General features: G+C 38.7%; 1 protein-coding gene across 1 annotated transcript in view; it reads left to right on the top strand.

Moving 5' to 3' along the window:
* Positions 1 to 430: 430 nt before the first annotated feature.
* Positions 431 to 22,792, top strand: part of LOC104510692 (GPI ethanolamine phosphate transferase 2-like) — a gene marked incomplete at its 5' end in the record, with an annotated part of 48,156 nt that continues 25,794 nt past the window's right edge. Inside the window, 4 exons of the mRNA XM_010153025.1 lie at positions 431 to 581; positions 2,969 to 3,181; positions 10,740 to 10,957; positions 13,619 to 13,900. Coding sequence (XP_010151327.1) covers positions 431 to 581; positions 2,969 to 3,181; positions 10,740 to 10,957; positions 13,619 to 13,900 — 864 coding nt within the window. The remainder of the gene's footprint in view (positions 582 to 2,968; positions 3,182 to 10,739; positions 10,958 to 13,618; positions 13,901 to 22,792) is intronic.

Consider the following 22,792-nt stretch of genomic DNA (forward strand, 5'->3'; position numbering starts at 1 on the left):
ATATTTACTATATTAATAATCTAGCATTTAAATTATATTAAAAACTCAAGCTGAAGAAATGGAGGGAGGGGATTCTTCTTTGTTAATGCTACTGCTCTTGGATTCCTGATATTCTTCCCACAGTATGTTGACCTTTATTTAATCCTTCAGTCATTTTCTTGTGACTCTGTAAATGAGAGGGTTTTTTAGTTTTTTGGTGTTTTTTGTAACATACTGACAGGTATGTTAGATACGGATGTGTGCCTTAACTGTTAAAAATTAATTCTGCTGCATAACTTAGTTGCAGAAATCTCTTGTAATCTGTCCCAGATGTTGTGAGCCAGTTAAAAAAATGGAATTTATTCTGAGAAATATTTATGTGTGACAATGATAAAAGTAGTGAAGCATTTTATAAATGTACCTTGTTTGTACAGTAACTTAAATTTATTCCTGTGACTTGCAGGAAGAAGCTTCTCTGCCCAATTTGCTAGTTGTTTGTGGGGATCATGGGATGTCTGAAATGGGTAGTCATGGTGGTTCTTCAGAAGGAGAAGTGCATACACCACTGTTGTTTATCAGCTCTGCTTTTGAAAAGAGAAGTGGTAAGGATCAAAGAAGCTTGATTTTCTTTAGAACACACTGCCATCTCTAATTTACGTTAGCTCTCTGTAAAGTGCTTTAGTTTGACTACAGGTATCCATCGAGGCCCATTCTGCATGACCTAAAACTCTGGTTTTAGCCAGATTTTGCATCTGTGTCATGGTGACACCATGATGTAAGCTTTGTAACGAGTAAGAGAATTGAGTATTTCTCAGATGATAACCTTTTGCAGCACCATCCTGCTTGAGTGTTGAGAGCTAGTGAGATCTGTTGTCAGAATCCTGGGATACTGGTAAATGGATAGGTTTAGAAGTAAAAATCTTATTTGGAATGAGTTTTAAGTTTTGACTTTCTTGGCCAGAATATTTCCCTGGCCTCCATTCTTCCCTCTCAGACAGCCATAATAGTGGAATGAATGACAATTTCTCATGCTGACAGTAACAGGAAAGAGGAAGGATTGCTCTTGTGAAAGGGTGAGAGATGACAGCAGTGAAAACATGACTATTGATTGCTGAGTGTTAAGGAAAGAATATGGAGCATGAGTATATTTACTGTATTGGCCAGGCAGTTAACTTCCAGTAATTGATGTGAGTTTATCTGTTTCTGAAACTCATTTTCTGATTGTGTAACAAGTGTAAGGTAAGAGGCAAGAAGGGAATGGTGTGGTAGAGAATCTTCCATTTATTTTGTAGGGTCTTGCTGAAACTCCTTGCCTGAGTGAGTAGTGAAATGTAGTTATACCAGGAGTGAGTATTTTCTTCAAATAATACTTCCCTCTGCCTTTCATTCTGCCTCTAGCTCATTTCCACCTGATTTACTTGCTTTTAAAGCGTGTTTGCAGAACCTTGCCTTTTTTATCTTGCTCGAGGTTCCTGCAGCACAGTGGAAATATATTTGTCTGTCATTTATAAAGCTGTTACCCAGCTGCAATAGAAAGCATTGCTTGGGGAGTCATTGAACTCTTTTCAGATATAAAAACAAAACAAAGTCAGAAGCTGATGAAAAGCTCAGGTAAGTTTTTGCTTTATAAATTTCCCTGGCATGTACTGAAACCAGGCCACATGAGTGTAGATCCTGTAAATGCAATCTCTTGTTCACTGGGATTAGTTTCTGTTTGGTTTAAACTTACCTTGCCATTTTTACAATGCAGTGAAATACATCTCTTCACCTGTCTTTTGGGGTAGAGTTTGTGATTTCTAATGTTGCCCATGTAAATATCCAGCAGTTCTGGATATTTCTTCTTGCTACAGTAATCAGAATTCTAGTGACTCCTCCTTACGATCCTATTGTAAACAAAATGTACTGTGGTTAATTTGGTAGACCTGAAAATAGTAATCCTGTGGGCTTTTCCATTTATTATGCTGTCAGAGTATTACTTGTGTAGCCTTCTACAAAGATGTGTCACCCATGATTGGCTAAATGCATTTGATAGTTTGGTTTTAATCAGTTAAGAACTTGACTTTTAAAGATGAAATCTGAAAACTGCTGACATACAGGCATTCATGCAAAGAGGCTTTGTAAAGATGTTCTAATGCTCTTAAAGGGAGTCTTGAGAGTAATAAATACTGTATATAGAATTCTTTCCATACTGTATTGTCAAAACGCTCAATGCCTGGAGTTACGAAGAGAAAGAAGTAAAAGGATAATACAAAAACACTGTTATGTAACTAGTAAAGCACACAAAGAAACAATTGACAAGACAATATTAAACAAAAGGCTACTTAGGATAGTGAAATAATTCACATGTGTAGATGTCTGTGGGACTGAAGACTGATTCTGATAACTGCAGTAAGTTAATTCTCTGAACCTTTTAAAGATCCCTGGGTTTGCCTGCATGAAGCTGTGGATTTGAGCCTCAACATTCTTTACGTGACCTCTAATTCTCTTTGCCTAGCAACCTGATATTAATTAAATCTTGAGCTGTTGTCATTATAATGAGAAGCTTCTAGAATGCTGTCAGCATTATTTTAGGTGCTTATTCTTTGTTCTTGCATTAAATCAGTCTGCTGTAGTGTTCTCTTCTGATGTAAGTTATCAAACCTTCTTAAGGTGGAGGCTGCAACTTGATATAAGGTGAATTCCTGGACCATCTCTTTTCTTATTTGTGCTTGTATAACATTTATGTGTTTAGAGTAGTTGCTAGTATTGAAGGGTGATACTTGCTGAGAATTGAATAAAATTTGGTTTTACAACAGCAGAGAACAGCAGCTGAAAAAGATCGCTCAGTTCTCTGTAGATCACTTGAAATAGCTGATCTGACACCAATCAAAATTTGTGGAACAAGATACCATCTGTCTCTGCAGAAATAGAATTGGCCTGTTATTGAAATACCTTTTTCCCTCTCTCTTTTTTTCTTTTCTTTTTTTTTTTTTGTTTGTTTTTGTTCTAGGTCCTCTAACCCAACCTGAACTTGTACAACAAACTGATTTAGCTAGCACACTGGCAGTAGGTCTTGGTCTACCAATTTCACGAAACAGTGTTGGAAACCTTATATTACCAGTTCTGGGAGGCAAGACAATGAGAGAGCAGCTACGTTTTGTGCACTTGAATGCATTCCAGCTTAGTAGGCTGCTGCAAGAGAATACACCTGCATATGAAAAAGGTAAATCAACTTGAAGTTATGTGTATGTGTGTAAGACAGTTTGGGCGTTTAGGTTCAGGAGTATAGCATGGCACCGCAAATTAGCCATTCAGTTGAGAGGAGCGCTCAGAGAAATGATACTGAGTTCAGTATTTACTGTAACGTACTCTTGCACACTGACGAATAACTGTTTTTAATGATCAGTACTACGTGTGTTAGGCAGAAGAGCAGAAGTAATGATGAAAGAGTGAGGTTAAAGTAAAACTGCTAGTGTAGCTAAATCTCAGTGTCTTCATATCTGCTATTTGTGGGGTATCCTACACAGGGAACTGATTCTGAGCTATTTGGATAAATAGCACAATGGAGTGTGTTTTCTATTTTAAACAATAAGATACTTCAAGTAAAGCTGGGAAATAATTTAGGGTAAGTTATCTTTTTATGTCATTTTTCTGTATGAATTTACTTGGAGTGAGAACCTTGAACTGCAAAGTTGCTTATTAAAAATATGTGTGTGTGTGTGTTTGGAGTAAAGAATGAAGAAAGAAGTGGAAAAAGTAAACCAAATGTAGCAAAATGTAGTATTTTGTTAGGAAACATTATACAAAATGCAATTTAAGCAAGCAACTTAATATTATAATTCTGTGGAAAAAAAAATTGAGTCAGAGGATGAAGGAGAATATTTTACCATGGATGTTAGAAGGTGTTGTCTTACTGAAGTCCTTGTCACTTGATTTATAATCTGTTGAATCATTAAAATAACTGGATGAGAATGCAGAGCTGTGTTACAGCTATGAATAATTAAAGTGAATAACAATGTAAAGTTTAGCAAGAGGATTGTTGTAGGTCAAGAATTAATTATCTTTCAACATTATAGCTTCTAATCATAATTAAACCCTGTCCAGGAGTCTAATAAAACAGATGCCACTTAATGGTAGCAACATGTCAATAGACAGACCCATGCTTCATCTAGCCTTGTATTTTTTTCTGTACAGATTTCCTCACTAACCTGTTTGTGTCAAGTGAGGAAGCTTGCCCTCACTTGGTGGGTGGGGTTCAGGATATGGCTGTGTTACTGAAAATTCCAACACAAAGCTCTATTTGACAGTATTTCTGCAAGCACTGGTGAAACAGACTGGAGTTTCTACCAGCTTCTGGTTTATATTTTCACTTTCACTTTATTTTTGTCCAGGAACAGCTACATTTCAACTTGTAGATTTCATCTGAGAAAATAAATAAAAAATGCTGAGGATGTAAATACGACTATTTTGTATGCTACTTGCTTGTGACTGCAAACTGCTATTAGAGGTGCTACTCTGCTGGAAAGGGGCTCGGAGGCAAAGCGTCCATGATGAGCTTCTTTAAGTAATAGAGAGTCTCAGTAACATGGAACTAGATCCAAGTCATGGTAGCTTTTTTTTTTTAATGCGGTCTTAAGGTGAATTCTCCTGGTTGCTGTAAAATTCTTACAGGGTCTTGTTTTACTTAGTGACCTAGATGTGCGAGGCTGTAGCTTAATGCTTTGGTCAGGACAATTAAGATTGGAAGGGAAAAGAGATGTGCTGTTTGATTGATGTGGATACTTCGGCCCCTTGAAATACTAAAGAATGTCACTAACTCAGTGACCAATACTGCATGTACTTTCAAAGAATGCATGAATGGCCCTTTTTTTGGCTGGCTTCTAAGTGAAAATAAATACCAACCCGCCTATCCCGATACAGGCACATACGCATGTGTGCATATCTGTCATGATTCCATAGCAAAAGGATTGTCTTCCAAATAAGTCCAAAGTCAGTAATCAGATTCATCTTCAAGAAGGATGCCCATTTTTAAAAAGGGCAAAAAGGAGGACCCTGGGAACTACTGACATTCAGCCTCCCCGCTGTGTGTGGTAAGGTCATGGAACAGATTCTCCTGGAAGATGTGTCAAAACACATGAAAGACAGGCAGGTAATTACAGATGACCAACATGGCTTCACCAAGGGCAAATTGTACCTGACTAATCTAGTGGCTGTCTAGAATGGAGTAACTGCATCAGTGGACAGGAGACAAGCTACAGATGTCATCTACCTAGACTTCTGTAAGGCCTTTGATACAGCCTCCCGCAGCATTCTTGCTGCTGTATGGTCATGTCCAAAGAGTTATAATGAATGGCTTATACAAGTGGAAACTAGTAATAGGTAGTCTAGTGAAAGATGTCCTTGACATGGTGGCGGGGGTGGACTAGATGACCTTTAGAGGTACTTTCCCTTTCAACCCAAACAATTTTATAATCGTATGACTGTAAGTTGGGAATTGAGGAGAGAGAGTTGCCCTTTATGTGGGAGAGCAGTGGCAGTGCATGGATCTCTGGGAATGGATGATGAAACAGTTGAGAACTTCTGGGTCTGGATTAGTGGACAGACTAACAAGGGCAATATTGTTATGGGTGTTTGCTACAGACAGTCTGATTGGGAGGAATTAGTAGGTCTTCAGGCAACTTGAGGAAGGCCCATGTTCACCATCCATGGTGCTAATACGGTGCTTCAGCCATCCTGTTGCGGTTCAGGCTAGGTAACTGGACAGTGAGGTAGCTGAGAAGTGTGGCTCAGCTGCTTGGCTCACATGATTGCAGTCAACTGCACAGAGTCCAGCAGTGGTTGATACGGTAGGTGGGTCTGCTGCTGTTCAGAGGGACCTCGGCAGGCTGGAGAAATGGGCTGACAGGAACCTCTTAAAGCAAAGGGAAGTGCCAAATTCCACACCTAGGAAGAAATGATCCCATGCACCAGTGTTGGCTGGGTACTGACTAGCTGGAAAACAGCTTCATGGCAAAGGACAGAGGGACCTTGGAGGTGCCAAGATGAGCATCAGCCATCAATACACCCTTGTGGAAGGAAGTCCAACAGCATTCAAGGCATCAGTCTGAAACTCATCAGCAGGCCAGTCCTTCCTCTTTCTTCAGCTGGAGTGAGATGACATCTGTCTGGCATCTAGTTCTGGGCTCCCTAGTATAAGAAAGGCATGGGTATAATGTAGGAAGGGCAGTGCTTGAAGCTCCACTAAGGGCTTGATTATTTTGAAAATTACTTTTTCAAACATACTGAGTGGGACACATGCAGCTAAGAAAAAAATATAGAAAAGAGAATAATAACAGGTAATGAAAATGAAGAAGCTGAAAGGAGTGGTATGTAGAAACACACCTTGGGTTGCTGAGTGAGTTCATACCTCATTGTAAGGTGCAGCTGTAGGCATCCAGTAATGCTTCCCCTATGTTCTGAACTTCTGAACATATATATGAATGAAGAATTAAGATTGTTTCTTTGAACGGCACTTCACAGTGGAACGAGGAGTCATGCTTGAAGGCAAATTGGATATTATTATTAAAATGAGCGTACATTTTTTATTTTGAAACTGATCCTGAACTTGTATTAGATGCATGGGTTGATTGAAATAATTTGATTTTTACTGGAAGATTTGTATGTCAAAACTGGAGAAGTCACTTTTACATTATCCATTCTTTTCTTATAATTTTTAAAAAATGATTGCTGCCTGTGACTGAAACTGAGTGAAATTGTTATCAAACAGATGTTTGGGAAGCATATCCATTTGCTTGTGCTAACATTGTGGGGAGGCTGAAGCAGAAATTGCGGATCTAATGATACGCAAGTCAACCATTGCCAGTGCTTTGGGAAATCTGTAACACTGCAAGCTCACTTTGGGTTTTGCCTCAAGCGTAACCTGGCTTGTGAGTAGCTCATGCAGGTGTGACTTGCAGATGTGACCCACTAGTTACCAAAATGCTTCTCCAACTACCCAGAGTCTGTGACCCTTGTCACTTTATACTTACTGCGTGCACATGTGCCATTGAACAGGTATCACTGGAGTTCTCAAAGAAAATTTGGTCACTGTGTTCCTTTATTCCTTTCCGCAGGATCTTTAAATCATTTGCTTGATTTATATCAAAGACCTAAATGTGGGTTTGACTAAAACAGACATATTTCATGTTTTGTGGGTTTGGTGGGCAGTAGCATGGAAAGAGGTAGATAGAATGAAATAAAAATGGTAAAATAAATGAAGAGGGAGACTGGGTTAAAAAAAAAACCAAAACAACAAACAAACAAGAAGCCCCAAAAGACCAACAACATGAAAATGGAGTAGAACAGGAGCAGAAGTTGTGGAGAGAATTTATTTAGATTTCAAAATGTAACGTGAACTCATTTCAGTGTTTTATGAAATAGTGTCATGTCGAATCTCAGTTTGATTAAACCTCATTTTAGATGATCCTTTCTGGATTCCCTCACAAGTATTTGACTCTTATTTCAAGTATACCAGAAGAGGAGCATTCTAGGGAATTCACTGTTCAAAGTAACTGTGGTAGGGAAATGGAAGTCTCCATGCATACTGGCAGCTATCTTGATATACAGGTGTTGACTGGATTGTCCTTTCTAGCAGATACCTGGAATCCTCCTGAGTAGCAGGATGAGCATGCTTTGGAGTATGTTAGATGTCTTGGGAGGGCAGACTGGCCATTTTGAGTTAAACATTGCTTTCTAGAATTCTCACTCTTAATTCAGCCTGTAGTAGATCACAAAGTGTCGTGCAGTGGTAAGTCTTACAAATGGTAAGCACAATTCTTTCATAACTGTACAAGAATTTTGAATAGGAATACTTCATTCATTTCAAATAAATCCGGAAACATTTTTAATTTTAATAATGTACTTTTGCTGAAAAGGCTTAACAAAGAAAATTGTGTATTTTCCCAAGTCTGATACACTGTTGGTTTACCAGAAGTAAAAATGAGCTGCAACTTTGACACCAAACTTAGTTCAGACATTGCTTTAACCCTTGTTGGCTGAAACTGTACAGCAAATGTTTTGTCCTACTTTTAGCTAAGAAGGTGAGGATTACAAGATGGGAAGAAGATAGGCTTGTTATATGAATATTTCCAAAATGGCCTTTTTGTCCTTAAGTTGTCATTAACTTTCAAGTGAAATAGCAGGAAAATAACAAGGTTTATCAATGTGAAGTGGAACTAAATATTTATTTCATGCAAAAAATAACAGATATCTGTGAATGTTCACACATAACATCATGTCCAGTGAGATACAAATTCCTTTGTTATGTTTTTGCTTTTCTTGTGTTGTTGACTGAATTTATGTTTATGTACTCTGACTAGTATTTAAAATAGAATCATAGAATGGTTTGGATTGGAAGGGACCTTAACGATCACTTAGTTCCAATCCCCTGCCATGGGCAGGTGACACCTTCCACTAGACCAGGTTGCTCAAAGCATCATCCAGCCTGGCCTTGAACACTTCCAGTGATGGGGCATCCACAACATCTCTGGGCAACCTGTTCCAGTGCCTCATTACCCTCTCCGTGAAGAACTTCTTCCTGATTTCCAATCTAAACCTCCCCACTTTCACTTTAAACTTGTTACCCCTTGTCCTTTCACTACAGACCCTTGTAAAAAGTCCCCTCCCAGCTTCCTTGTAGGCCCCCTTCGGGTACTGGAAGGCTGCAATAAGGTCACCCTGGAGCCTCCTCTTCTCCAGGCTGAACAACCTGTCTCAGCCTGTCCCCATAGCAGAGGTGCTCCAGCCCTCTGATCATCTTCATGGCCTCCTCTGGACTCACTGCAACGGGTCTATATCCTTCTGATGTTGAGGGCTCCACAGCTGGATGCAGAACTCCAGGTTGTGTCTCACAAGAACAGAGTAGGGGGGGATAATCACCTCCCTCGCCCTGCTTGCTACACTTCTGATACAGCCCAGGATACGGTTGTATCATGTGGCATGTTGGCATATGGGGTGATGTACCTATAAAATGAAGAGGGAAAAACATCTCTTAAGTGCTTTCAGGGGCACCACCATTTTCCACATTTACAATAAAGCACAGACACTGACCTAATTGTTCTATTTTAAATAAATGGTCTTGAAATTAAACTTAATGAAGTGAATAGAATGCTCTTCAGGTGCATATAGGACCCAAAATAACAGTTTTGTATTATGCTTGTAGTGAGAGTTGACGTTGTTTTACATGTGTCAACAAAATGACTGTCTTCTGTTTTCACCTGCTGAATCTGGGTATTGTCACTACTGAATATATCTTTCTGGGAAGAAAAAGGCTATCAGGACTCAGCTTTTTGTGTAAATGTTTAGTAATGGCAAAGTTGATGAAAATCAGTGGTAGTTGATTGAGGAAAAAAAATAGTAGGAGTACTTTCATCTGTCCTTTAAACTGACTTGTGTCATTGTTTCTCCACATCTGCCCTTTGGCATGTATGAACCAGGTCAGTTGGTGTAAAGTAAGAATTCTGTGGAATGACTAGTGAGGCGAAGTACATGTCAGAGAAAATCTACTACTGCTGTACTTGCAAAGGACTTGCAAACAGCCAAAACATACATTTTACTTCTTTCCTATGTCTCCTGTTATCCTCACTTACTCTATTCTCCCTAAATTTATTTTAAAAGACTAATGCAGACATGTTTCTACAGTAAAAGAGAAAAAGAAAAGTAACTGTTATGTCTCTGTACCTATGTTAGAAGGCATACACAGATGAAAACCTGAACCCACAGAATTCAGTTGTCGATTTTAAAATGACTTCCTTCAGGGACATAGTCTGCAGCTAGTGCTGTCCTCACCCCCAGTTCTGAAAGCAGGCCACAGTCATCATATCTGTTATCAGTGTTCACCTACAGTCCCATTTACACAGATTTATCAGAAAACATAATTAAAACATTTCTGCAAGAAAATACTACCTCAGTATAGACAACAGATACATGTCCTGAAGGTTGTGGGTTTTTTTCCCCTGAGTTTTACTTATTATTTGTTTGGTTTTGGTTTGGTATTTTTTGTTTATTTTTCTTCAGGTCAGAATTAACCTTCTCTCACAAGAGTCTTGCTTCCATAGGTGGGCGGCAGCATCAGGTTTTCTCTTTTTTTAATCAAGTTAGACTGTGGACTCTCCTTATGCTATAGCAGAATTACCAAGTTTCACTGCTGAGGATTACTTTGCATGAGTTTCATAGTCCAAATGCCTGAAGCCAAACCGTGCACTTCAGCTGTTAACTTTTCTGTTACTGCTTCAAAATATCTCATCCTGTGTGCTTAACTTAGTGTTACCAACTGGCTGTCATTAGCTTTGCAGCAAAATTGAGGTCCCTGCTATGGTGTGTGTGTTCTTTGATGTTTCCTCTAGAGACCAGCTGTTTGATCATTTCCCACTTGGTTTATACAGTATGGCCTCGTTAATGAGTGGCTACAGTGGAAAAACATGAGTGTTTTCAGGATTTAAAGCATTTGAATAAATTTGTCCTGGAAACCTTTTGTAAGAGTAAATTGATGTTTTAATACATTTGTCACTTTTAGAGGTCTTGACATTTTATCAGGTTAGGGATTAACTGCCTTTATTTCTGAGTAACTGGCTCATTATGGTCTTGCTGCAGGAAGATAATGAAAAACGATGTGAAGAAAAGTTTTAAACCCCATAATTTTTTAAATATTATACAAGCAAATATAGAAGTATGATCACTTCTCTAATTAATCATCTTTTGTTCATGGATCCTCTTTTTTTTTTCCCCCCTTCCCTCCTCCTTAGATCCTGGATATGAACATTTTAAGGTAGCAGAAAAGTCCCATGGTAATTGGATCAAACTGTATTTAGAGGGAAATAATTCAGAAATACTCTTAAATCTTGGCAAAAAGGTCCTGAAGCAATATTTGGAGGCCCTAAAGACTCTGAGTTCTTCACTAAGCAAACAAGTGGCACAATATGACATGTATTCGATGATGATGGGGACTGTGATCACTGTGGAGGTAGGAAAATACATCTTTCTGTGAATAAGTTAAGTGTACAAACATAAAAATTCATTTTTTGACTACTCACTGTATACTTTGGAATTACCAAGTATGAACTCTTAGAGCTGGCTGATGTTCCGCTTCAATGAGGCTAATATTAAAGTATAACTTGGCCTTTAAAATTACTCGAGAGCTTTTGATATAAGCTACTTATGTTTTGGTGTAACTCTCTACAGTAAATATGCAGATATGCTACAACTTAAATTACTCCCATATTAGCTTTTTTTTTTTTAAATGCAGTAAGGCTACTCAAAAAGTAAGTTCCTGTAGCTGCTCAGAACAGGCAATAATTTGTGTGGGAAACACTCACAATTCCAAGAGTTGTTCTCTGTGGTGATAGCTGTAGAGCCCTGAAATAAATACTCTAAGGTGCTCAGTTGTCATTTCATCTCTCATGTAGGAATAAAGATAAGATCTCCCATGTCTGGAATTTTAAGTGATTCTCTGCAACTGCTATTTTGGGCAAATCTTAAATGCTGGAAATACCCTCTGTGGTAATGCTTTGAGACCATACTGAGCTTTTTCGTACAGAAGCTTGCACTGACCTTTTAAATGACATGAGTGTCACCTTTTACAAGAAGTTGTTGTTCCCTGGGATGGAAATACATGCTGCAGGCTTAATTTAGTCCTCACATGTGTGCGGTGCCTGATTGGTGTCACACTGGTCATACTTAGTGCCTGCAATGGGTAACAGTAAGTGTGCAGCCGTTTGGTACTTGAGTCTCTTTTGTCCTGGCCTCATCTTGAATGCACTGTTCTCTGTGTGCTGAGTACATCGGGAATGGCTTTCTGGTAGACTGCCTAGTGGGGTTTATCGCTGCTGACACTTTACAGGAATTAGCTCCACAGTGCCCATGGGAGATGCTCTTTTCTTCCGTTGTTTTGGGAGCCTATGCATTCAAGCTCTTGACAGTTACTTTGGACCTGAAGCATTGGATTTCTTTTTCTTTTTTTTTTTTCCTGGAATGCAGTTTTAGGTGCTTACTGTTTCTACAGAACAAATATCTGATTATCTTGCTCAATGGGCCTTGATCAAAAGAAGCATGCAGCTACTAACCATGAAAATCTTGGTTGAAAAGAGCTTCCTCAGCATCACTGTCAGAGTTGGTGCAAAACTGCTGAAGTTTTTTTCTTTTCTCCAGTGAAGTACTCAAGAAACTCTTGCTGTTGTGGTTTAACCCCAGCCAGCAAGCAAGCAACACAAAGCTGCTCGCTCACCTCTCCCTTCCCCAGTCGGATGGGGAGGAGAATAGGGGAAAAGACAAACCAGCACATGTGCTTTCCAAAATCTTTTTGTCTTGATACTTATTATCCACCCTCACTGAATAAATAAGGTTAGGGAATCTGTCAGGTGACTTCAAACTGCACCATGCTACATATGCCATTTATCCTGTATTTCAGATGAGGAGAATACCTCTGGGACATGAATTGATAACAGTGCATTTGCTCAAAAGACCTAAATTTAGATTTGTAGATAAGTACAGTTCTCTAGCATTTTCCTATCATGAGTGCTGTCTTTGTTTCAATGATAAGTGCTGTGTTAAAGGGTGAGACCTAAGCCAATTTGGCACTGTGAAACCTCATACTTTCATAACAAAATGAACTGTGTGGAGTAGAATATGAAGAAGAAGGAAGACTATGACAGTCCATAGGATTTTTGGTCTGCTTTGCTATACCTCACTACATTGTGAGAAAAATTTTAGGCAGAGTTCTTCACAAATGACAGTGAAGGATTACAGGTTGGCATTGGTCTGATAGAGTTATTTTTAATTTGATTTGTTTTAATCTTGCCCTAGCGCAAGCTGATTGAGCTTAGTCTAGTCCTAGCTTGATCTGTGCCCCTTGCAAAGCATTTTAGCAGGTGGCTGAACTTTGCCTTTACTTGCAAAGGTTTGTACATGGGTAGCAGAAATTATTCATTATATTATTCATCTCCACTACTACAGTTAACCTGAGAGGAAACTTGGAATTCTGCCTGATCTTTGCGCACCTTAGAGCAAAGGAAAGTAAAACCAATAAATCAAATTAAGATGAGGAGAGTTACAAAAGGTAAATACCGTGAGAATTTATAAACTGGAAATGCAGCATACTCTTGTGTGCTAGTACTACAGCTTTCCCTGGTCAGGGAAGCTATTTAACTCCGGAGGATCGCTGTCTATGTGTATCTGACACATTGTGAGATAAAGGGCCTTAGGCAGAGTGTGTATGTAACTTCAGGCATTTACAGGTTACAAATAATAATGGGTCAAATTAGTTCACTTAGGAACTGTTTTGATATTGGGAGATAAAGTTCTTACTTTTGCAAGGATTGAAGATCATGCACATGATCTGTCACAGGTGAGGAGGTGCATGGTAATTTATTAAACTCTGGTAACTTGTGTGTCCAAACCCTTAATAAATGAAAACACAATCTTTGATTCTGTCATTTATATGGTACTGTCTTTCTGGGGACAAAAACCCCAGCATAGTTCTTCACTGATTTTTTTGACAAAGTATGTATGCTTGCAGAGTGACATGGATAGCAACGGTATGATTTTTTTTTTTTTAAAGTGTGAATTCTCACTGTATGTTTTAGCTAACCCCAATTCTTTAAGTATTCATTCTCTATTTTTTTCATAGGTTCTTCTGCTGCTATTGCTCAGTGTTCCAAAAGCTCTGAGCAGCCGGGCAGAATTTGAAGTTCCCCTCTCCCCTCCACTTTTCTCTCTGCTCTTTTACTTGATGTGTCTGATGCTGTGTGCGGTTCATGTCATTGTGTGCACATCAGCAGAAAGCTTGTGCTATTTCTGCAGTATGTCGTGGTTAACAGCAGTTGGAGTGATGATGCTGATTTCCGCACTCATGTGTGGTATTTTATCTGCCATTGCGAAGATCTTTGAGAATTCCAGACTTCCGCTGAAGGTGAGACCACGCGTTAATTATAGTTCAAAATGTTTTGCTCTTTATGGTGTACTTTCAGACAAAGTTTTACAAAAGTTTTGTCAGTGTGTATTTATATAAATTGTAATGTAATTTGAATAATTTAAAAGTGTAATTGAAATGTGGTATGTTCACTGAGACATCATACCAGTTGCTATAATGAAAATCATACGAGTGCCTATTTTCATGTTACTTTATGAAATGTTCTATCTAATATAAATTATTTTGCAGCTGATTTTGAGATCAGAAACAGTTACGCTGTGTACAAATCTTATGCTGTCACACAGTGATGCTTCATAATTGAAATTAAGCAAAACGTATGGTATTTTGCAACAACATGGCACCAGTGATGATCTGTCCTTTCCCAAATACCACAGACATTAATGCTCTAAGAGTAATAAGAAAATATTTTTCTAGTACCCTTTCTTACATTGGTATTCTTAATGCTTTTTTTAAAAGTAGTTTTGAAACTGTAACAGGGGGAGCAAAGTTAATCTGTCTCTTGTACTTTTTAAGTTAAACTTCTAAAGATTTTTATGACATTTTGACTTTTTTGCAGTCTTTGGAATGCTCAGAAATATTCTTAGTTGTGCAAGTAGTTATCTTCTGTAAAGTACTTGATGAGTTTTATTGTTATATTGAATAGAATTCAGGTAATTCCAAGGAAATAGAATTATCAATGTCTTGCCCTTCTTTCACTGCGAAACATAGTATGCCAATAAGTGTCAGTCACACTGTAAAATCAGCCTCTAGCTGTTTTTTCTTATCCATCTTAGTCATATCTTCCAAAGGTCTCTGAAGCTCAAGTCACTTGAATGCTCATAGCGCTCTGTTCAGTGGTGCCACCTCTGTGCAGTATAGTCCTTTGTTGGTCTGGATTTCTTTGAATTGTGTTTGGGGTTTTAGTACCTTCATTTAGTGTGTGACAATATGTGGCAAATACATTGCCTTAATGATACGATGACATACTCCTTCAAGCTAAAAAGCAAACTTTCTGACTTAGAGAAACATTTAATAACTGCTATATTTCATATAATTCAGAAGATTCACTACTCCTGACTGGAGAGTAATATTGCACTCTGTGCAGCTATATGCTGTAATTCCTGAGCTTAATTACAAATTGAAATCTTAAGTAAGACTGCTGATTTTTATTATCCAAACTTGTGCTGGTTTTAGTTGGGATAGAGTTAATTTTCTTCATAGCACCTTGTAGAAGGCTGTGTTTTGGATTTGTGCTGAGAAGAATATTGATAATGCTAATGATTTTGGTTGTTGCTGAGGAATGTTGATATCGAGTCAAGGACTTTTTCAGTTTCTTGTGCTGCCCCTGTGTTCTCAGCTTCTTCTCTGCAAGAAGCTGTGATGGGACACAGCCAGGACAGTTGACCCAGTCTGACCAAAAGGACATTTCATTCCATAAAACATCATGTTCAGTATATATATTGGAGTGAGCTGCTGGTCACATTGCTGCGTGCTCTCTTGTTGAGTCTTGATCTGCTGTGATCTCACTCTCGGGCCTGCTCTGGCTTTTGCTATTTGGGAGCTGGCTGGACATCAGTCAGCAGGTGGTGAGTGGTTGTATAATTTGTTTTATTTTCCATTATTTTCATTACATAGTAATATTTAAATTGCATTTATTAGTAGTAATATTAGTATGATTAGTGTTGTTAGTATTATTAGTATAATTTTATTTTCAGTTATTGAATTGTTCTTATCTCAACCCATGAGTTTCCTTGTGTTTTCCTCTGATTCTCCTCCTCTAGTGGAAGAGGAGGGCAGGTGAGCAAGTGGTTGTGTGGTACATAGTTGCTGTCTGGGATTAAACCCTGACAAAACCCCTGTGCCAATTTATAGTTTTGTTACGATAATTTCTGGATTTGTGTTATTCCTTCTTGGAAATGCTGCTTTTCTTAGACAATCCTTGAACTAGAAGTAATGCTCTTCTCTCCTGAAGGCAGCTTTTTTTCCCCCCCCCCCCTTCCTATTTTCTTCAGTGCAGTTCATGTCGATGTATTGGAAGTGATTAAAAGGAGTGTTGTTGATAGACGTTTGTGTTTCATTCTTATGTTTATGTTTATTGGCCACATAAGATTTAGGTGTGTCTGTCGATCATTTAGCTAGACTAAGACAGAGTCACCTAGCAATGTCTGCTTAATGAAATCAGGGAAAGAAGTTTCATCTCATGTATAGCTTCTAACGACAATCTCTGTAAGAGATTCTCAAATCACAGTTTGCTTTTGGTAATGAAAATTTTTGTGTCAAAGCACTGTTAATGTTTTGCTACCAAAACTAGTGAGGCTTGTATGTGTCTTTTTTAAAAAAAAAAGACAAATAAAAGAAGAAAATAAAATAAATCCATGTGAATGAAGAAATCTGCTGAGTGAGATGTCTAGTTGTACAGTTTGTTTATACTCTTGGTACTTAGAGGCATGTTGATCTTTAAATGGACTTGGTTCACTTCTGTTATTTCTGAGTTGTTCTTCTAGGGCCTTTGTTAACTTTCCGTATGTTGTTGTAAATGAGGTAGAAATTATTCTTAAAAGTAAAAGAACGTGGTCTTGAAATAATAATTAGTGATCCAGTGCATTCTGTACAAACTTAACATTTACTTGCTGTGCAGTGATAAGCAGCTATGAAAAAGAAGCTCATTTTTCATCTTGTTACCAGTTTTTCTAATTTTAGCAAACAGTGAGAACCTAGAAATGATGACAGTCCAGACCTGTGTAAAATTTACAGATGTTCCACTTCAATAATGTTGAGAGTAATGACAACAGGTTGTAGCTTTGTCCTCCAGACTGATAGTCTCAGAGCAATTCAGTCTGTCTGTGTCTGTCTAAAATCTTTCTTATATGGCTAGAGATGAGTTAATTCCTTGTGATACCTGCTGTAGGAGGGACTTTAAAGTAACTTTATATGACCCAGGAAAAATGCTTTCCTACTAGTTCAAAGACTGGTGTCTAGGAAGATGGTGGTATTCCTTGCCTATGGCTAAATTTAGAATAGGCTGTTACTAAGTATTGGTTGATAGGTATGAGCTCTGCCTTTTTGGTTTGGCCTGAGCCTTAGGGATTCATTCCCATCTGTTCTTGGCACATTTTCATCCTTGTTGGTGAGGAGCAACTGCTGGTGTGAACAACTTCCTGCAGGTAGCTTACGCATTGCTAATACAGCTGCTGTGTCAGTGATCACAGCAGCCAGCAATTGCAAAATGTCTCCTGGGATTCAAAACTTGAGTTGCGTGGAAAGACATTTCTTATGAAAGGAATTAAGTGCTAGCTCCCTGATAGAGCCAAATAATTCCTCAAGAAACACATAAAAAGAAGCAACCATATAATCGCTGTTCCACTTTTAGAAGGAATCTTTCTGAGGAACTCTAGAGGAGGAAGTGCTATTTCCATACCTGTAATCTGTTGGCCGTTTCTGATTATTCCACCTAGCCAGCTATGCTTAGGGAACTTGTCTTCCCTCCGACTGTGCATCTGCCTTCGATGGCAAATTGAGCAAAACCAGACAAACTGATTATAAATTATATCCAAGATGCTGTATCCAGTTTGATACCTTTGCCTTCAGCACCCCACATTCTGCATACGAGAGATGACTGCAGCTGGACCATTCTTCCTGGTTGATGTTGGGACTTTAGATCCTATCCCTTCGTGCTTGAAGAAGGATATTTCAGCAACAGCTTGTCTCCCTTTTCCTCTTTGGTACCAATTAGGAGACCATCTGGAATTCAGGAAGGGAAAAAACACAAACTTTTATTTACGAGTGAAATTTGGAGTCACTGGCAATTACACTCCTGTCATTTTAGGACAGAGATCAGTTAGTGTTTCTTGAATGTGAAGATGCTTATTTTTGTGTCACCTTTGAAAATATCTCCATTTGGCTGTAATGGAACAGTTATAAATTCAAGCATTTCCTGTTTGTACCAGAAAGGTGGGGGAATATCTGAAACTGGTGCATACATATTTTCTGGAGTTTTACATAGGTGGGACCTCAGGATGTAACAGCAAATGATCAGATAATCTGCTTCAAGTTGATACTACATGAATGAGGAAGTTTTCAGCTGTGTTTTCCAGAAGGTTTGTGTGTGGAAGAGGGGTTCCAAGGCTGGGGCAGATAGAAATAAAAAAATACTGTGTTCTCCATCCCAGGTCTGTCTGTGGCCGTATTCCTAACTGAGACATACATGAAGATGTGGGAAGCTGAAGTATCCCCTGGCAGTGTCAAAGAGGATGCCAGAGACGGCATTGCACTAAAACCTCTGGGAGGGCAGACCCCCTGCTTTTCCTTCTGCAGCTGCCATCCTGCCTCCTCCTGACCTTGTAAAGGGTAGCTGTGGCCATTCTGTCAGCCACTGCTCTTGCAAGCACAGGCATCCACTCCAGAGCAAGGCCTGTGTCCCTGGGCAACTAAACTAAGGAAGTCGCTAGTACAGGTTATTTTTGAGCTGACTAATACTGTTTGTTTGGGTTCCCCCATCCCGTCTCCAGAGGTTGAATGCACTGAAGTAAAGACTTACACAAGAGTTACTGCAGTAGAATCATAGAATCATGGAATGGTTTGGGTTGGAAGGGCCCTTAAAAGACCATCTAGTCCCAAACCCCCTGCCATGGGCGGCAGGGACACCTTCCACTAGGTCAGGTTGCTAAAAGCCTCATCCAGCCTGGCCTTGAAGACATCCAGGTATGGGGCATCCACAGCTTCTCTGGGCTGTAGTGGAGAGCATTTCCAGGGTGTTGATTGTTTCCCAGCCCTGCTCCCTCTGAAGTCATGAGAGCGATGTAGGGTGCCACAGCACACAACTGCAAAGCCTTCTCCTGCTTCAGAGAGTACGCTGGCCTCCATGGAGGAGGGGAAGCAAAACTCTGAGAGACCACTCCCTGAAGCCAAGCCAGAGAAGGTCAGAAGTGTGGCCAATAGTAATTCCTGTTGAGGCAGACATGACTTTGTATCTAGACCTGTAGAAATCAATTTTTGTCATCCCATCTTCAGTCCTATTCCATAGGTGACTGGATTGCTGGACGTATATCTCTTCAGTCAGATGAGCTTTGCTGTCTCTGTTCAAGTTCCAAAGCAAACCTGAAATAGTTTGTAGGTTTAGTTAGTAAATCCTTCTGTTCCAGATATGAATAAAGGCAGTGACCTGGATTTGATTTACGTTTTCACCAGTCTCAGGGCTGGTGCAGAATGATGTGGGTTTTTAGCAGGTGGTTGCTTATACAATGATAGACTCTGGAGAATGTGAAAGAAGTGGATAATCTGGTGTTGCTTGCAGTCGGATTTGAGAAGTTATTTACTGGTAACTGTGGCACAAACACCATAATTCACAAACATTCATGTCTCACGTTCCATTCCGTTTTCCAGTGAATACCTAGGGAAGAAGCTGGTCGTCTGTATATGCTGTGTGTTGATCTTTGAAGGGCATTCTGTGTGAGTTCAAAGTACTGCTTACGCTGAAATATATCTGAATCCAAATGTCTGCGACCTGTGCATCTCCACAACATGAATCTGCATATGGTCTGTACTTCTGAAAGAGCCCTGCTCTTCTGGTGGCAGAAGCAGAACCCTCAATCAGGGTCTTGCCAGTTAAAAAAAGCTAAAAGCGTCTTCTAAGATCATGCTATATGATAAAAAGTAGGTATTTTAAAAGTAATTAAGATAAGCTCTCCTGTTAATGGCTTCAGAGCTTTTTCACTTCAAATTGTTTCTGTTCACATCTAAAGATTTCTCTGAAGTGCTTCTCATTTGTAATGCTTTTTTTCCACTGTGGCTGAATATAGAAACTGATTACCAAGTTCATGAATTTTCTGAAGACCAGTGCAGGCAATGTTAGCATCTGCTTCCTGACTGTTTATAGGTTCTGATTACTGTGTTTTTAGCAACACCAGTCCCTTCTTTTAATGATATTTCAGGCTTTAAATAGTTCTGCAGCCCATTACAAATTCCAGGAAATCATCAAAAGCTTTAAGTTTTTGTTCATAGCTTCACTATGTTAAGTAGCAGTTAAGTATGGTATTTACTACTACTAGTTGGGGTTTTTTATCCTATTTCTGATAGAAATCATAACCAATAGTGTTTTGAAAATAGAACACAAGTTAAAAGCATGCCAAATAGAGTTTTGTGAATTTCCATAATGCAGAATTATAGTATTTTTCATTAAGTCAACAAAATGTCCCTCTTTATGTTAATTTTAAAATACCCTGCTAATTTAAAAATATTTTTGTTTTCCTCCTCTGATATTCTTTACTGAATTGAACAATAAAACATTTTTATGCAATTGTACCTATATTTTTTTTGGCATTTTGTGTCTTGGGGGAAAAAAAGAAGTTGATTGGATAGTGCCTTTACTGTGTAGCTTTTAAAAATGATCCCAAACTACTGTGAACATGTAGGAGCAAGTGTGGTCTTGTAGTACTCTTGTCATAGGAAAAGTTACCATCATTGGGAATCAAGACTGGGTGCAAGGAGCTCAAATAACAGAAGAAAACAGAATGAGGAGTATTTAAATTTTGAGTGTTGCTGAACATGAAAAGTAAAACATTTCCCACCTGAAAAGTGATTGTAAAAATCCTCAGGCATTAACTATGGATGGTTAATTTTTGTGAAAAAGAGCTTTAATCTGAAGTGTACAGAAGCCACGTAACTAGAATTGGACCCAGAAGATAGGCTGTAGGAGGTTTTATTTCAAGTGAAGGTGTGAGTTTCATGGGCAGAGGTGCATATCCTCCATTGTTTATGTTTTGGCACTTCTGCAAGTTAGCAAGATATTTTCAAGGATAGGGCAGAAAGGACAGGTTCTGTATTACCTAATTGCTAATGCTGATACATCAAATGTTAAAGCTACCTTGGCTTGAGCGATTATAGACTTAAACTGGAGGCTTGGCATTGATAAGTTTCTAGGCCAAATATTCTGTATTAAATTTATTTGACAAGATAACAGTGCGTGTCATACCAGTCTGTTTACATCTGGGGTGCATGCTGCATCCGTGAGGGTTGGAGGTGTTCAGCAGCTGGAAAGACAGAGCTGTGAATATCCAAGTAGGAACTACATTTCTGTGCCTGTAAACCAGATATGAAAACCAAGTGCAATCTAGGTAATCTAAGGTCAGGCTATATAAAAAACTGTAATGATGACAGTCCTAATAAGGCACAGTTCTTATATGAGGGATTACCAGTAAATTTAGAAAAACTTGATGAAGCTATTTCAATATTTCTCAGATCATCGAGGCTCAGGAGATTACAATATGCAGGATGATTTTCTTATTTTGCATAGTGACTAACTCTGGTCTGAAATGTGGTTTATCACTAAATGACATTGGACTTTAATCCTTTGATGTGAATATAGGAGTAATTTTTTTTCTCTTTTCATGGGAGTTGTGACAGGCAAGAAATACGGATTTCTGGCACTAGGGCATTTCACACTAATTCTGTCATTTTCTTGAGGATTTTGCATGTTCCCCATTGATAGTACATCACTTCTTAAGTTTTCATATCAATGTTGGCAGCAACCAGATACTAGAGAACAATCCTTATATAGATTTTGTTAGGTCTGGTAAAGAAGACAAATAAATTGCATTGAAGGGTGATTCATTCTCATTTGTTGAGCATCTCTGATTCCTTTGTCTCTACAAGCAGATGGTGCTTACATGCTTGGTCATTATTTAGTTAGCCAAGACCTTTGAGGTCAGCATGATGGAATTATTGGAATTTAAACTTCCTTTAGTTTATTCATGTACTGTTTTTGTCTCAGCATTCTGAATTTCATGGTCTTTGGTCTCTGCACAGGCTACATCTCTCCCTTGTGCTTTCGTTCCAAACACCAGCTTATGGCAGTTGATTTTCAGAGAAGAGTACCAAATGATAAGGAGTGATGTTTAGAACACCAAAGAAATTTCAAATTATAGTAAGTTTAGATTGGGCCTGGGAGGTTTTTAATTTTGACAAATGTTGCTAATTTTTTTTCCCATTATTGTTGTGTGTAAACTCATGGAGACTTTTAAGTGAAGTGACTTTGGTGTAGTATATTTCTTTAACAACACAAGAAATGGGTCTGATGTGAATAGGTGATTAACTATACTTCCTGCATTCTTTCATGAAACCTTGATTTTGCAAAAGTTGTTTTCCTCAAAGCAAAATTTCAGACTAGCTATGTGTATCAAGTGTGTTTGTTGTCCTTTCCATGTTACATGGTCTTGCTTATTGAACAAAAATGCATGTGCTGTTGTCAGTAAATCTTAAGCGTGAGACTTGCATTCAAGATGCTCAGAGATCTGTATTGTTTACACGCACTTTCTTGGTACCTGCTCCAAGATTAGTGAGTTTCTATATTCTTGTAAGAAGTGATTTGAACAGTTCAGGAATAGTACACTATGCATCTTTGAATGCATGTTCTCTGACAGCTTTTTCTGTATAAATATTCAAGGCGTTTTTTTAAAGTTTGTTCATGAGGTGAAATGTTCATGCAGTGAAATGTAGGAGCATGATGTGGTTGAAGTGTGCAGTTAAAGAAAAGCAGGTTCAGAGATCTTTGTTCTGAAGTAAAAATGGGATGCAGTAGTTTTGATTTGGCTTTTAAGTTTTTATCAGGTGCTTAAAATACCAGTTTAAGAGATACTCTCATATTCTCTAATAGAGGGAGAAATGAGAAAGTAAAATGTTAGAGGACGATTTTTGACAGTGGCTTTCCCAAAACGTTTCACAAGTATGTAACCCTGTTTGCTAAGGCATGTTAGGAAGGCCCTGCTGGTTAGGAAGGCCTCCAGGGCCAGGGTTTTTGTCCTGTCTTGCTGCAGGAGCCCAGCTGTGCATGCCCAGCCTGGGCCCCTGTCCTCCCCTCGGGATTAGACTCTGAGGAGAAGTAAAACAGACAAGAGT

This window comes from Eurypyga helias, unplaced genomic scaffold, assembly GCF_000690775.1.
Source record: "Eurypyga helias isolate BGI_N326 unplaced genomic scaffold, ASM69077v1 scaffold6486, whole genome shotgun sequence".
Taxonomy (NCBI): Eukaryota; Metazoa; Chordata; class Aves; order Eurypygiformes; family Eurypygidae; genus Eurypyga; species Eurypyga helias.